Genomic DNA, 12,889 nt, shown 5'->3' with positions numbered 1-12,889 from the left:
CATGAAGTCAGAAAGTTACAGAGGGTAGCAATACAGGCTGTTATTTACAAAGAGGGAATAACTGTGTGTTTGTGTGTGTGTGTGTGTGTGTGTGTGTGTGTGTGTGTGTGTGTGTGTGTGTGTGTGTGTGTGTGTGTGTGTGTGTGTGTGTGTGTGTGTGTGTGTGTGTGTGTGTGTGTGTGTGTGTGTGTGTGTGTGTGTGTGTGTGTGTGTGTGTGTGTGTGTGTGTGTGTGTGTTTCAGCTTCTGGTGGTTGATTGCGATAGCTCGGAGTCAGATTGTTGCAGGTCATTGGCTAACAGTTGCCCAGGGAGACAACTCAACGGGCTGCGATTGGCTGATGATCCTAACAAAGTCTGACAGCCTTGTTAGTGCAACCTGATTGGTCAATTAGTAACATCACTTACTCTGAAATTCCTAGGGAAAGAGTCAGAGGGAGAGAAACAGAAAAACAAACGTGATATCAGTTTATTTGTATTCCTCTGAGTGGATTGAATTCAATTTATATTCATTAGAACAACTTTTGTAAAGAAGTTCTTTGCTGCTTCCTGTTTGTTTCAACTGTTTCTGTTCAGTGTTTAACGCAAGGAGGAGGGAAGTTGACTGAGTGGGGGGTGCAGGGGGCAGTGGGTGAGAGGATGGAAGGGAGGGGGTCGGTTGGGTGTGTACTTTAGACAGATCCAATCTTTCCATAAATTATGAATGTGTTCCGGAGGAAAGCATTCAATAACCAAATGCCACATGGTAGTGAGTCAAGGAATCCAACTGTGTGTGGGTGTGTCTGCGCTTGTTTGTTTGTGTGAGTGCGTGCTTGTGTGTGTGTTTGTGTGCATTCTCAATGTACCTACTGTATTTTATTTGTTGCCTAGACTCACAAACATCAAATGACGTGCTACAAAAAAGATGTGGTATTTACTGTTCGTTTGGACTTGTTTTGCATTTACTATCAGTTTTAAGCTAAAATAGTTTCATTATTTTCAAGTTTATTTCTTTAAGATTTTAATGATGTATTTGAGTTGGAATATTTCCACAAATGAAAATCTGATAAGAAATATTGGCGATACAATAAATACGATAAAATTCAGCTTTTTTTGTCTTTATTTCTTAACCTGACACTGTACTTGTTGCAATTGAACCTAAATTATCATCTTCTTGCAGCATTTAAGACAATTGAAGTCTGGGTGTTTTCTGTCAAAAATCTGTCAAAAACAACCATATTGATCTTTAGGTGAACATATCCTGTCACGTTTAGCTTAGTATGCTATTCGTTTATTTATGTCACTTTAATTTCTACAGTTTGTTTCTAACAAGGAGACTAAACATCAAAGAATCCTCGGCCGTTTTTAATTTGTGAAACTTTGAAATGGTAACAGAATATTTTTAATCCACTTGTGCTGATCGTTCATTTCTATATGGAAACCCAAACTTCTTCTTTGGCAGCTGAGACAGAAAGACAACTGCTGTGTCCATGTCTGGCAGTGCTGTTATTAATAAAGTTGTGTTGTTTTGAAGGCCAGCCATGAGCTACTTAATGAACTTGTTGAGCTTGCTGTCTGCAACTGTGTCAATAGACTGGCTAATAAAGTTATGTTATCGGGATGGCAGGCAGCCTGCACAGCCTGCTGCTTTAGAGACGTGTCACGCTGTGTGTGAGTTAATAACGTTATGTGTCCTTTGAATGGGTGTAATACAGTTGTTGGGGCGCTGCTGTGTGATGATTGCATTACAGAATAGGCTTGAACATAAAGGGCTGGAGAAAAGAACGTTTCCAGCTTGTTGAACTGCAGCCTGTGGAAGGATTGTGTGGGTCTGTACTGTCATGGCTTAACATCACAGACAAACAGAGAACCTGAAAATAAGAAGGTGATAACAAACAGGCATCATGCGCCCTCACAGACACACACAAACAGGAATGAGGATGTTCGGTATGTAGCTTCTATGTCAGGTGGAGCTGAGAAGGCTTGACACCTCGTCAGAGAGTCTGGGAGAGGGGACGGGAGATCTCACTATGTGACACCAGGCTTTTTATAGACACAGGGGAAGTAGAGATGATCCAAATGGATCACCTCTGCTCCACAGGGCCCCTCCGGCAGTTTGTAAGTGTCCATGTGAAAATGCCTGTGGTCATGTTAGTTACTGTTAAGATCCTCAGCTTGTCTCATTAATATCAAGGCCTCTTTTACAGAGTAGCTCTGAGAATTTGTAAAATACAAGTAGACATGTAAATAAAACTGAGAGAACAACTGCCAAGCAAATGTAGGTTTAGTCAATCAATTTTAATGCAGAAAACAAATCTAGACAAATGTATCTAGTAATCAGTGAACATTGGAGGCGTGTTGCTTTCTTTGTCTACAGTCCAGACACTTTTTTAATAATTTAAAAGAATATATGTTATGCCTTTATTAGTAGAGAGGGTATAAGGGTATACAGAAGTGGAGTGACAAGTAACGAAGGTCACCAGCCGGTTCATCGTCAGCACCTTGAACCCTAGACCACCCTGCAGGGAGCCCCTCTTCAGGCACTATTTTTTACTTTGCCTTTATCTCTTTGATTTTATGAATCTCTAATGACTTAAATAACACTTTATGAATACATGTTTTCAATTTCAATTCTACTTGTGTAAAGTGGCTCTATTTTAATACATCAAAAAGAATGCAACTGTACAAATCTGACAATAAATCAATACAAACTAAAAAGTGAATCACAGCACCGTGTGCGCTGTTTATTCTTTGAGATCTAAAGCTCTACCGTTCCTGATTCTAGTGCTGCCAAGAAGTAAGAACATCCAAGGTTAAGTAATCATTGGATCATGTGCCAGAAATACATTAAGCAGAGATGTATGGTAGTTTGGAGACTTTAAGAACATAATTTCATAAATTAACACTGTGATACATGTCTTCTTCTGAATAAGGAAGGTCATCCAAAGTGAAGAATGACGTACATTTGCCTCCAGTGATTAAGCACAGTGCGCTTTGACATACTGTGTTTAACAGCTTGGGTGTACGGTGCATGCAGAGTGGCATTTTGTGCACATTCTTATATTCTTTTGTGCCTGGATGATGAATGGTTGCTGAAAAATAAAAACGTCACACAAGCTGAAGCACAATATAAAGGTTGTAGTGGTTTATGTGCGGGTGGTTGGCATGTGCACATACATAGAGGCCTGTGAGCTTATGTGTGTGTGAATGCCCTCGGTGCTCAGCGTGAGTATATGAATGAGTGTGAATGGTGCACTGCAGGGACGCAGGCCACTCTATAGGAGATGAATGTCCTGATATGACAGTGATACATGGAGATGTTTACTGTAAACTGAGAGAGAGAGAGGGACCCAACCTCAGGGGGATTAAAAGAAAGAAAGGAAGAGGGGGAGTGAAAGAAGGGCTCAGCTTGCAGCATGTTTTAACTAAAGTATGTTAAGCGCAAGAAAATTGGCAAAGTTTACATTAATGAGTGAGAACAGTTCATCCATCTCTCCTCTTCTTTAGCTCTGTCTATCAGCTCTGTATGATATCACCAGAGGAATGGAGTGATTATGAGAAATGACAATGCTCGCCGGCATGGTTGGCTCATGTTCAGCGCTTGTTCAAACAGCCAAAATACACACAAAAAGTGCATGTGCACAGCGAGCCCGCTCGTCCCATCCCATTACTGCAGACAATCCCCACACTGTTTGTGATGTGGTGCACGCTTATGTTGCTCAATGCAGAACAAATCTCAGCCCATTCACTCACACACACACACACACACACACACACACACACACACACACACACACACACACACACACACACACACACACACACACACACACACACACACGAACACACACACACACACACACACACGAACACACACACACACACACACACACACACACACACACACACACACACACACACACACACACCTAGTGTATATAAAAGACAATAACGTCAGTAGAAAAAACAAGCCTACAGAGAAATGAAAGTGTTTCCCTTCAGTAGCATTATAGGCTCTTTAAGATTTCCTTAGTTTACAATGGAGCGCCTGTGGACTGTGTGGACTGTAGCAGTAGCAGAAACTGGATCCTTTTAGGTGAATTGGTTTTACAACAGCACACCACTCTGTGCAGCTCTGTATACCCAAGCACAACTAGCGTATAATGTGATATTGGCTGGCTTTAAGAGACTTAGCGCTGCTGCTCTTGATTTGTTGCAACTTTGTGGGAAAGTTGACTGTGAGTGGGATAAGCTCTTATTGCCTGCCCCTGTGTGTACATGTGTGTACATGTGTGTGTTTGTGTGTGTGAGCTGATGGATGAACTTGCAGTCTGGTAAGCAGGGACATTCCCCTCTCTGTTCTCTCTCTGTGCCATGGAAACCAGACGGGAGGGCTATGGTGGCCCACAGGAGCCAAATGAGGCGGCAATAATGCAGCGCTTAACCCCACATTGAAAAATGACTTCATTCACTCATCAATAGAGCAGTTCCGAACGCCCCGCCACGCTTATGCATGCACACACACACACACACACACACACACACACACACACACACACACACACACACACACACACACACACACACACACACACACACACACACACACACACACACACACACACACACACACACACACACACACACACACACACACACACACACACACACGAACACAAAAACCCACAAACACATACACACACAAACATGCACATGTACGTAATTAAAACGTGCAGTGGGTATTTCCCATGGTTAAGGTGTGTTTCAGTTAACTATTATGCTGCTCAGGGACACACACCCACACACCCACAAACACAGATACACAGCCTCTCAAGCCTCTCCTGCCTCTCTGCAGTACGGAGAAACCAGTTAGTTCTTTGGGTTGATTGAGGCGGGTTTTAAATAGAGATGTGTACATGTCAGTGTGTGTTTGCGTTACAGTTTTTCTCAATCGCTAAACCCACTATTTAGAATCAAAATTCCTTTCATCAAACCAACAGCACAGCCATCGAAACAGAAAACCATTTCTCTACAACAGTAAACCATTTATCATTGATATCACACAAAATGTAGATGCTAAGCAGTGTTTTGCAAAACAGATCACACAATTCTCTAACTGAAGTTACAATTCTCTACACAAACATCAGAAAATCTTTTGTGTAACTCATGTCTACAAAACAAAAATAATCTTCTCACAGTGGATAACACTTACTCCTCATAAACTTAGACCATCGCTACACTAATTGACACTTGATGTGCAAAATATTAACACTTGTTATCAGTCAATCACCCCATTGAAAAAGGTAACTGCATGGAATGTACTGTATACCTTACAGTAATGATGCTCACATCCCTGTAATGGGAGCATATAGCACACAACGTGTCCTTGCCTTCCTGGATGTCCTGTATGACCGACTTGTGCCACCAGAAGAGAGGGATCAAGTGAGGTCGGTTCACGTGGTCATATGGGACAATGTGGCATTCCACCACTCTCGTGACGTGAGGGCATGGTTTGAGGCTCATACACACATGGCCATGGAGTTCCTCCCTCCATACTCCCCATTTCTAAACCCCATTGAGGAGTTCTTCTCTGCCTGGAGATGGAAGGTTTATGACCATCATCCTCATGACAGAATGCCCCTTTTGGACGCAATGAATGCTGGCTGTCGGGACATCTCTGCGGAATCCTGTCAAGGGTGGTGTCGACACGCAAGGAGATATTTCCCACGCTGCCTTGCAAGGGAAGACATACGCTGTGACGTAGATGAGGCTATGTGGCCAGACAGACGCCAAAGAGCAGATCAGTAAAGCTATATAGATCTCATTCTCTTCTTTACTGCTGATTTACATCATTTACCCATGTTATTTTTTTTCCAGTGTATTGCTATTCATCTTTTGTTTCTGTTACGGTGCTCTTCTGAAAATGAGACAATAAAAACAATGACATAGTTACAGTAACACACTGTTTTTCCTATATGTAAGTTTGTTTCTCCCAACTTGTCAGTTTTCCGTTCAGTTTCCAATATCGATAGCTTGAGGTTTGTGTATTGATGATTGTAGTCAGTATTTAGTGTGCCACTTAGTAATGACTGTTCAAATAGTCTTCTAATGAGCCGACAAATGTTTGTTTTTGGAGAAGCTATCTGGTTTTGGAAGGGGTATTTTTAGTTTTGAGTGCCTTAGAGCACTTTGCAAGAAATGTATATTGTTATGGTAGAATGTGTTGTTATGGTGACCGGAGTTTCAGTTATGAAAACACATTTGTCTCATTAGAGGACAATTTGTTCTGTTTAGATCGACTTATTCTTTTTTGTGACCAGTATTTTCAGCTTTGGTCATGTAAGTGCATTTTGCAAAAGATATTCAGAGTTATGGCAAGTCTGTTTCTGTTTAGATGGCTATGTTCTTGTTTTGAAGAAATGAATTTTGATTCTAAATAGTGGGTTTAGCAATTGAGAAAAACTAATATTCAGTCAGTGCGATACTCTGTATTATTTATTATGATTCCGATAAGCAAGCCAAGCAGATACAAATCTCCCTGGGATCTATTCAAATGAAATTAAAAAGTATAAAATGAGCAACAGACACGACTAAATGTGACAGATACGACAACCCATTCAGCTTGATGCAAACCTCAAACCATTTTTCCAGCAACCATTTTTCCCTAATTGCCTCTAAAACATTTATCAATTCAAGTTTGTTTAAACAAATTATGTGCACACAGGCATCATAGAGCTTATTGATCTGGCCAGAGGTCCAAAACGCTAATCTGACCGCAACTGCTATTTCAGGATGAGAGAGAGAAAGAGACCCTAAAGGCACTTTAAGATGCTCCTTCTCTCTGTGTCCAGTGGCTCTTTGCTCACTTAGTGCTGCCTTTGTACGGCTCGCCTCCATTAGTGTGTGTGTGTATGCGTGCGTGCGTGCGTGCGTGCGTGCATGTGTGTAAAAAGAAAGGAGAGATCTAAGGTCTACTGTAATATTATAAGTTAAGCCCTGAGGGCAGCTAAGAGCTTTTAGAGAAAGAGCAACAGGGACTGATGACAGAATGGAATCCAGGCGTGACTGACAGACAGACAGACTCAGACAGACAGGGGAATGGAAGAAGAGAGGAAAAAGAGAGACTGAAGAAGGATAGAGAAGAAAGAGGACAGTAAATGTTATCAAAGGGAAAAAGTCTTATTCCTATGGAGTCAACACAGAATAATAAACTCAGCAATCAGGGATTCCCCTCTCTTGCTGTGTGTGTGTGTGTGTGTGTGTGTGTGTGTGTGTGTGTGTGTGTGTGTGTGTGTGTGTGTGTGTGTGTGTGTGTGTGTGTGTGTGTGTGTGTGTGTGTGTGTGTGTGTGTGTGTGTGTGTGTGTGTGTGTGTGTGTGTGTGTGTGTGTGTGTGTGTGTGTGTGTGTGTGTGTGTGTGTGTGTGTGTGTGTGTGTGTGTGTGTGTGTGTGTGTGTGTGTGGGGGGGGGGGGGGGGGGTGTGTGTGTGTAATTACTGGCGTCTCTTAGAAACCACTTAGCATCTGTATATTTACCTGAGAAAAACAGGGTGTGTGTTTCTATCTGGAAAAAATGTTTGCTTGTTAATGTTTATGTGTTTGAGTTTGTTTACAAATGCGGTTATTCTGCATTGTGTGTGTGCGTGGATTTAACCGTGTGTGTCTGTGGGCGCAAGCTCGCCCTGGGGCAGCATCTTTATACCGTCTCCTCTGTAAGGGGCTCGAATTGAAAGCCTTTTGAAATAATAACCTAGAGTTATGAATGGTTGTATAAACTCGAGAGGGAGAGCGAGAGACATACAGTACAAAGAAAGGACAAAACGGAGAGGGAGAGACTAGTGAAGGACAGAAAGATATAAATGGGTGATGAGCAGAATAAAAAAGAACAGCATAATTGATTAAGAAAGAAACGTGCAGAGGGGAATACATTCATTATTGGGGGTGAGAACACTCCTTTTTGTCCTTACAAGCTAATAGTTTCCTTATTCACAGCCTTCTCTTCTCTGCTGTAACAAGAGGAAAATAAAAATAAAATGATATTAAAGGTTACTGGGGAGCATGTTGCGTGTATGTGCATGTGAGAAGGAAGTCAACAAAAGAGGACAAAGTGCGTGAGATGTAAAAGACAGAGGTTAGAGGCTGGTGCAGTGTCTTGTTAACCTGTTAGTAGACGACAATGGCTCAGTAGGACCCCCGCACTCCCAGGCCTGTCTCAAGTGCTGCCTGTCAGTATTTAGAGTGCTCTCTTTCTACTCAGGCGCCCTGCTCCAGCACCTCACTATGGCCTCAACTTGGGCCTCCCAAGACCCTGTGGTAAAAAGAAACAATGTCACAACGCAAACCTCTCCAGCTCGCTACCACCAGCCCTACTGTGACTGGCACAATGAATATAACCAATGTGGTTAAAGTTGCTCCATTTTCCTCAAAAGTGGGCTGTGCTGCGTTCAAGTGTTGATCTTGTGAGGTTTTATACAAGCAGTCATTTCTGTGTCACACGTCCTGCAGATCACCTGTCAATCAAGCAGTCAATTAGCCACTGTGAGGGCGTCTTTGCATTACATTCCCAGTTGGTGCAGTTGTAGTCTATGTATGTCAAAATAGCCACATGTTTTTTTGACTGTGGTTTTAAAATGCAGTCAGATGGGTCAAAATGGTCCAAACCATCCTGGAAATAATATTCCATGAAGTCAAGCTTGAGCATATTGCCCAGTTTCAACAAGTTGTGAACCGATCAACCCTGCAGGTCACACACTTTTGTCTGTTGTTTGCCATAGTTGTTCCCCTGTTTATTCCAAGCAAACCGCTGTTGCTGCCACTGGAAACATTAAACGCCTCGCTTACAGAGCTATAGATGACTTTTTCCTGGAAAGAAAAATTATGTGATTTCAAACAGAACTCCCAAGTTTGTATTGTCAACATGGGAAGTCGAGTACACAATATGATTGGTGTTCAAGTGGTTAGACAGTCGCTTAGTAGCTGACAACATAAATGGATATCACCTTGTACTCCATCTTTTAGTGATTTTTGAGGTTTTCAACCTCATAATCAAGATAAATTATAAAAAAGAAACTAGGGATTTCTATTTAGTCTATTTTGAAATAACGAGAATATTTGTTTTTGAGAACAGTACATGAATTTGCAGGTTTCAGTGTGCAATTTGAGAAATGGCTGCTAAAAGTGTAAACTAGAAGCTAATGATTCCCTTTGAGAAAACCCAAGACAGAAAAGAACTGTCTCAAAGACCAAGAACAGACAGAGAATCACGTGAAATGGTGTGTGTGTGTGTGTGTGTGTGTGTGTGTGTGTGTGTGTGTGTGTGTGTGTGTGTGTGTGTGTGTGTGTGTGTGTGTGTGTGTGTGTGTGTGTGTGTGTGTGTGTGTGTGTGTGTGTGTGTGTGTGTGTGTGTGTGTGTGTGTGTGTGTGTGTGTGTGTGTGTGTGTGTGTGTGTGTGTGTGTGTGTGTGTGTGTGTGTGTTTGGGGGGGTGAGTTTTTTGTATTTTATTGCCCTGCCTAATGTGGAGGACTTAACAGAAGCATGCTTGCTCTCTTTGGTATTTACTGAGACAGTGAGAGGGACAGAGGACAGAAGGGAGGAGATAGATTGGGGGAAACCAGGGATAGGAGAGAGGACTAGAAAGTAAAAGAAAGAGGAGAAAGGAAAGAAGTAAAAGGGCGCAGTGAAAGAGGCTCAGTGAGACAGAGGACGAACAAAGGAGGATGTTAATGGAGAAGAAACCAAATGAAACAGAAGCAGGTAGGTTCAGGTGGGATGGACTAATGAAGGAAGGGGAAATTGTGAGTGAAGATTGTAAGAAGATGAGGAGGAAGAAAGACAGGGTGAGTAGGAAAAAAAGGAAGGGAGGAATTAAGGAGCATGCTGTGTGCACGAAGAAGGAATAACTGTGTGTGTGTGTGTGTGTGTGTGTGTGTGTGTGTGTGTGTGTGTGTGTGTGTGTGTGTGTGTGTGTGTGTGTGTGTGTGTGTGTGTGTGTGTGTGTGTGTGTGTGTGTGTGTGTGTGTGTGTGTGTGTGTGTGTGTGTGTGTGTGTGTGTGTGTGTGTGTGTGTGTGTGTGTGTGTGTGTGTGTGTGTGTGTGTGTGTGTGTGTGTGTGTGTGTGTGTGTGTGTGGTTGTGTGTGTGTGCGTGTGGTTGTGTGTATGTGTGTAGGCAGGGGTTAGAGATCCATGTCTGTCTTTACCAGGATTAAACGTCAGCCTTATTACAGCCTCATTACATCAGTCCACTTCTTCCATTACACACATACATTGATTTGCAGTGTGGCTGGTGACACACACACACACACACACACACACACACACACACACACACACACGCATCACAAAACAGTCGCATTGTCAATCAATCTCTTCGAGGTCAAGGCTACAGTTTGCTATTCTGGTCATTTTAATCGGTTAATATGCAAGTGTGTTGGTATCCGTTTGTGTGTGTGTGTTTGTGTGTGTTTCACAGCTGTTCAGTGCATTACCAACTAATATGACACTCCTGCTGCACCCAAACACACACACACATACACACACACACACACACACACACACACACACACACACACACACACACACACACACACACACACACACAACCACAAGCAATCACACATGCACACACGCACACACCACTAATCTAATTTAACTAAAGCAGTCTGATGTGTTGGTGTGGCTGCTCACATAGCCCCCTCGTCCCCTCAAGTCAACAGGAATGTAGACCTTCTAAAGTCACTCATCAAGCTTGGACCTGCCTGTATATTTGGTACCCAACCTCACCGTGCATTGTAGCACAGCAGGTCATGTATCGAGTCCAACTGCTCGTGTTGTGCTGCGGTTTGTAAATGGAATAGTGGCATCATTCAGTTCTGAAGTCAGATGCAGGCTGAAAGCTGAAATGTCAGAAGTTGTCCAGTGGAAATGCAACATGCTGCAATTAGGTATGATTCAAACTGTAGCTCATAATTTGAAATGCTTTTTCGAGGATAATTAATCCATATAATCAAAAAGTAAACCATCCAATTTTTTGTATGTAAATCTGCATTTGCTAAGCAATAATAACTACTTGTACAGTAACTTACAATTACAATAACTACAGAAAATACATTCAGTGGAGTAGAAATATGTCCATATGTCCTTCTGAAATGTTGTATTGGAAGTATAAAGAAGTAATGGAAATAATTCAGTAAATTACCTCAAAATCCTAATTTATTGCCTTATTTGAGTAAATATAATTGCTGTAGACACTTTCTATCATTTGATATTAACCACTTGAATGTATTCATCGCAAGAAAGTTTTCATTATTAAATGCAGTACATATGTTTCCTTGAATTGCTGGGTGGCTGGATCACTGAGAATTAATCCCTTTACATCTACATCAAGTCACCAATACTGTTGTTGCATTTGATTGGTTACGACTAATGTGTGCCCATATAAATGTGTATGTGCACATGTGTATTTTGCATGTGTGTATGTGTGTGTTGTCTGGCTGGTGTCCAGGAGACTTAATGGCCAACACTGTTTGCTTTCATGGCCCGTCTTTCCGACCCGCTGCTCATAGGAATGCAGAGCATAACACATACACACACATACTCTACCACACACACACACACACACACACACACACACACACACACACACACACACACACACACACACACACACACACACACACACACACACACACACACACACACACACACACACACACACACACACACACACACACACACACACACACACACACGTTGCTCACTCAACACATATGGTGTTTGGGTAAATTCAGTGCAAACACACAAAAAGCCCCAACAACCAATCACGAAAGCAAGCAAATGCTTGACTTCTCATATTCACTGTTGGCCATGTGGAAATGGATCTCGGCTTTTGTTTGGAAATGTTTGCCGTCTACTTTTTTTGCCCCGTCTTGCGTCTCTCACCCTCCTGCTTTTAGTCTTTCTGCTATCATTGTCAGATATTGTATTGATTTTGACACAGCCCAATAAACTTAAATTGTTCTCCGCCCTGGTGTCTTTTCCAGTAACTGCCACATTTTAGTGCCAGCGTTGCAGTGCAAGTCTGTGTGTGTGCAAATGTGTGTGTGTGCAGAGCGGACAGTGGACAGATGGTGCAGGACAGCTGGTCCAGAGTGACAAGTGTGTGTGACCCGAGCCTCTGTGGTGGTGAAAGAAAGAAAGACAACATTGACGGAGAGAAACTATTTGAAGAGGAATATTTCAGCAAGCCTGCGATTGCCAGGAGCTGACAGAGGGGCGGGGGAGGTGAGGTGAGGGGGGGAGTCTGGAGACATCTTGAATAGATTTGGAGCAAAAAAGAGAGAGGAGGAGGAGGAGGAGTAGTGATAAAAGGAAAGCAGAATCTATGCCTTTCTGCCAATTTGTTCTTTTTTTATCTGAATGGTGCTTGGATTTCTTTCTGATGGCCACAAATGTTGTTCTTCCATCTTTTTGTCCTCCCCTCTGGCCCCCTCCCCTCCACCCTCCCTCCTCCCCCGTGGCTCCCTCTTTCTGGTCTAAAAGCATTGTGCAGGTGTTGGGTCAGATACTGTAAACTGTCGCTGTCTCATTGCCATCCAAAAGCCTAGCGGCTGACTGATGAATTCCTCGTTTCCCTAAACAGCCCTGAGTAGACGATTGACGAGAGGTTCATTCTCACACTGAGTTCAAGTGAGAGGCCTCAGGGGAAGAAACACTTTCTGTCTCTAAAACACACACACACACACACACACACACACACACACACACACACACACACACACACACACACACACTAATGCACACGCTAATAGTGCCTGAAGGGAGAAATGTGATCTGTCTCTGCGCTTATTGAACCAGTGCTAACCACTTCGCTCCTCCACGTTCTGTCTATAAATACGTCTCCATCCACCTGTGTTTAT

The 12,889-nt window shown here is 42.6% G+C and overlaps 1 protein-coding gene across 5 annotated transcripts in view; it reads left to right on the top strand.

Annotated features, from left to right (window-relative positions):
• slit2 (slit homolog 2) overlaps positions 1-12,889 on the top strand; it is a 93,293-nt gene that overhangs the window by 32,474 nt on the left and 47,930 nt on the right. Inside the window, exon 1 of one of the 5 annotated variants that reach the window (XM_079672599.1) lies at positions 9,668-9,728. The exons of 3 other annotated variants lie outside the window; for them this stretch is intronic. Coding sequence is in view for 1 of the 2 variants with exons in the window: in XM_079672598.1 (XP_079528724.1) it covers positions 10,896-10,915 (20 nt within the window). In the remaining variant the exon portion in view is untranslated. Of the gene's footprint in view, positions 1-9,667; positions 9,729-10,706; positions 10,916-12,889 lie in introns of those variants that run through there. One more of the 5 variants, XM_079672598.1, reaches the window with a different exon arrangement.

The sequence above is a fragment of the Notothenia rossii genome (assembly GCF_949606895.1).
Source record: "Notothenia rossii genome assembly, chromosome: 1".
Taxonomy (NCBI): domain Eukaryota; kingdom Metazoa; phylum Chordata; class Actinopteri; order Perciformes; family Nototheniidae; genus Notothenia; species Notothenia rossii.
The sequence above is the reverse complement of the archived record's forward strand: the minus strand, read 5'-3'. Positions and strand labels throughout refer to the sequence as shown.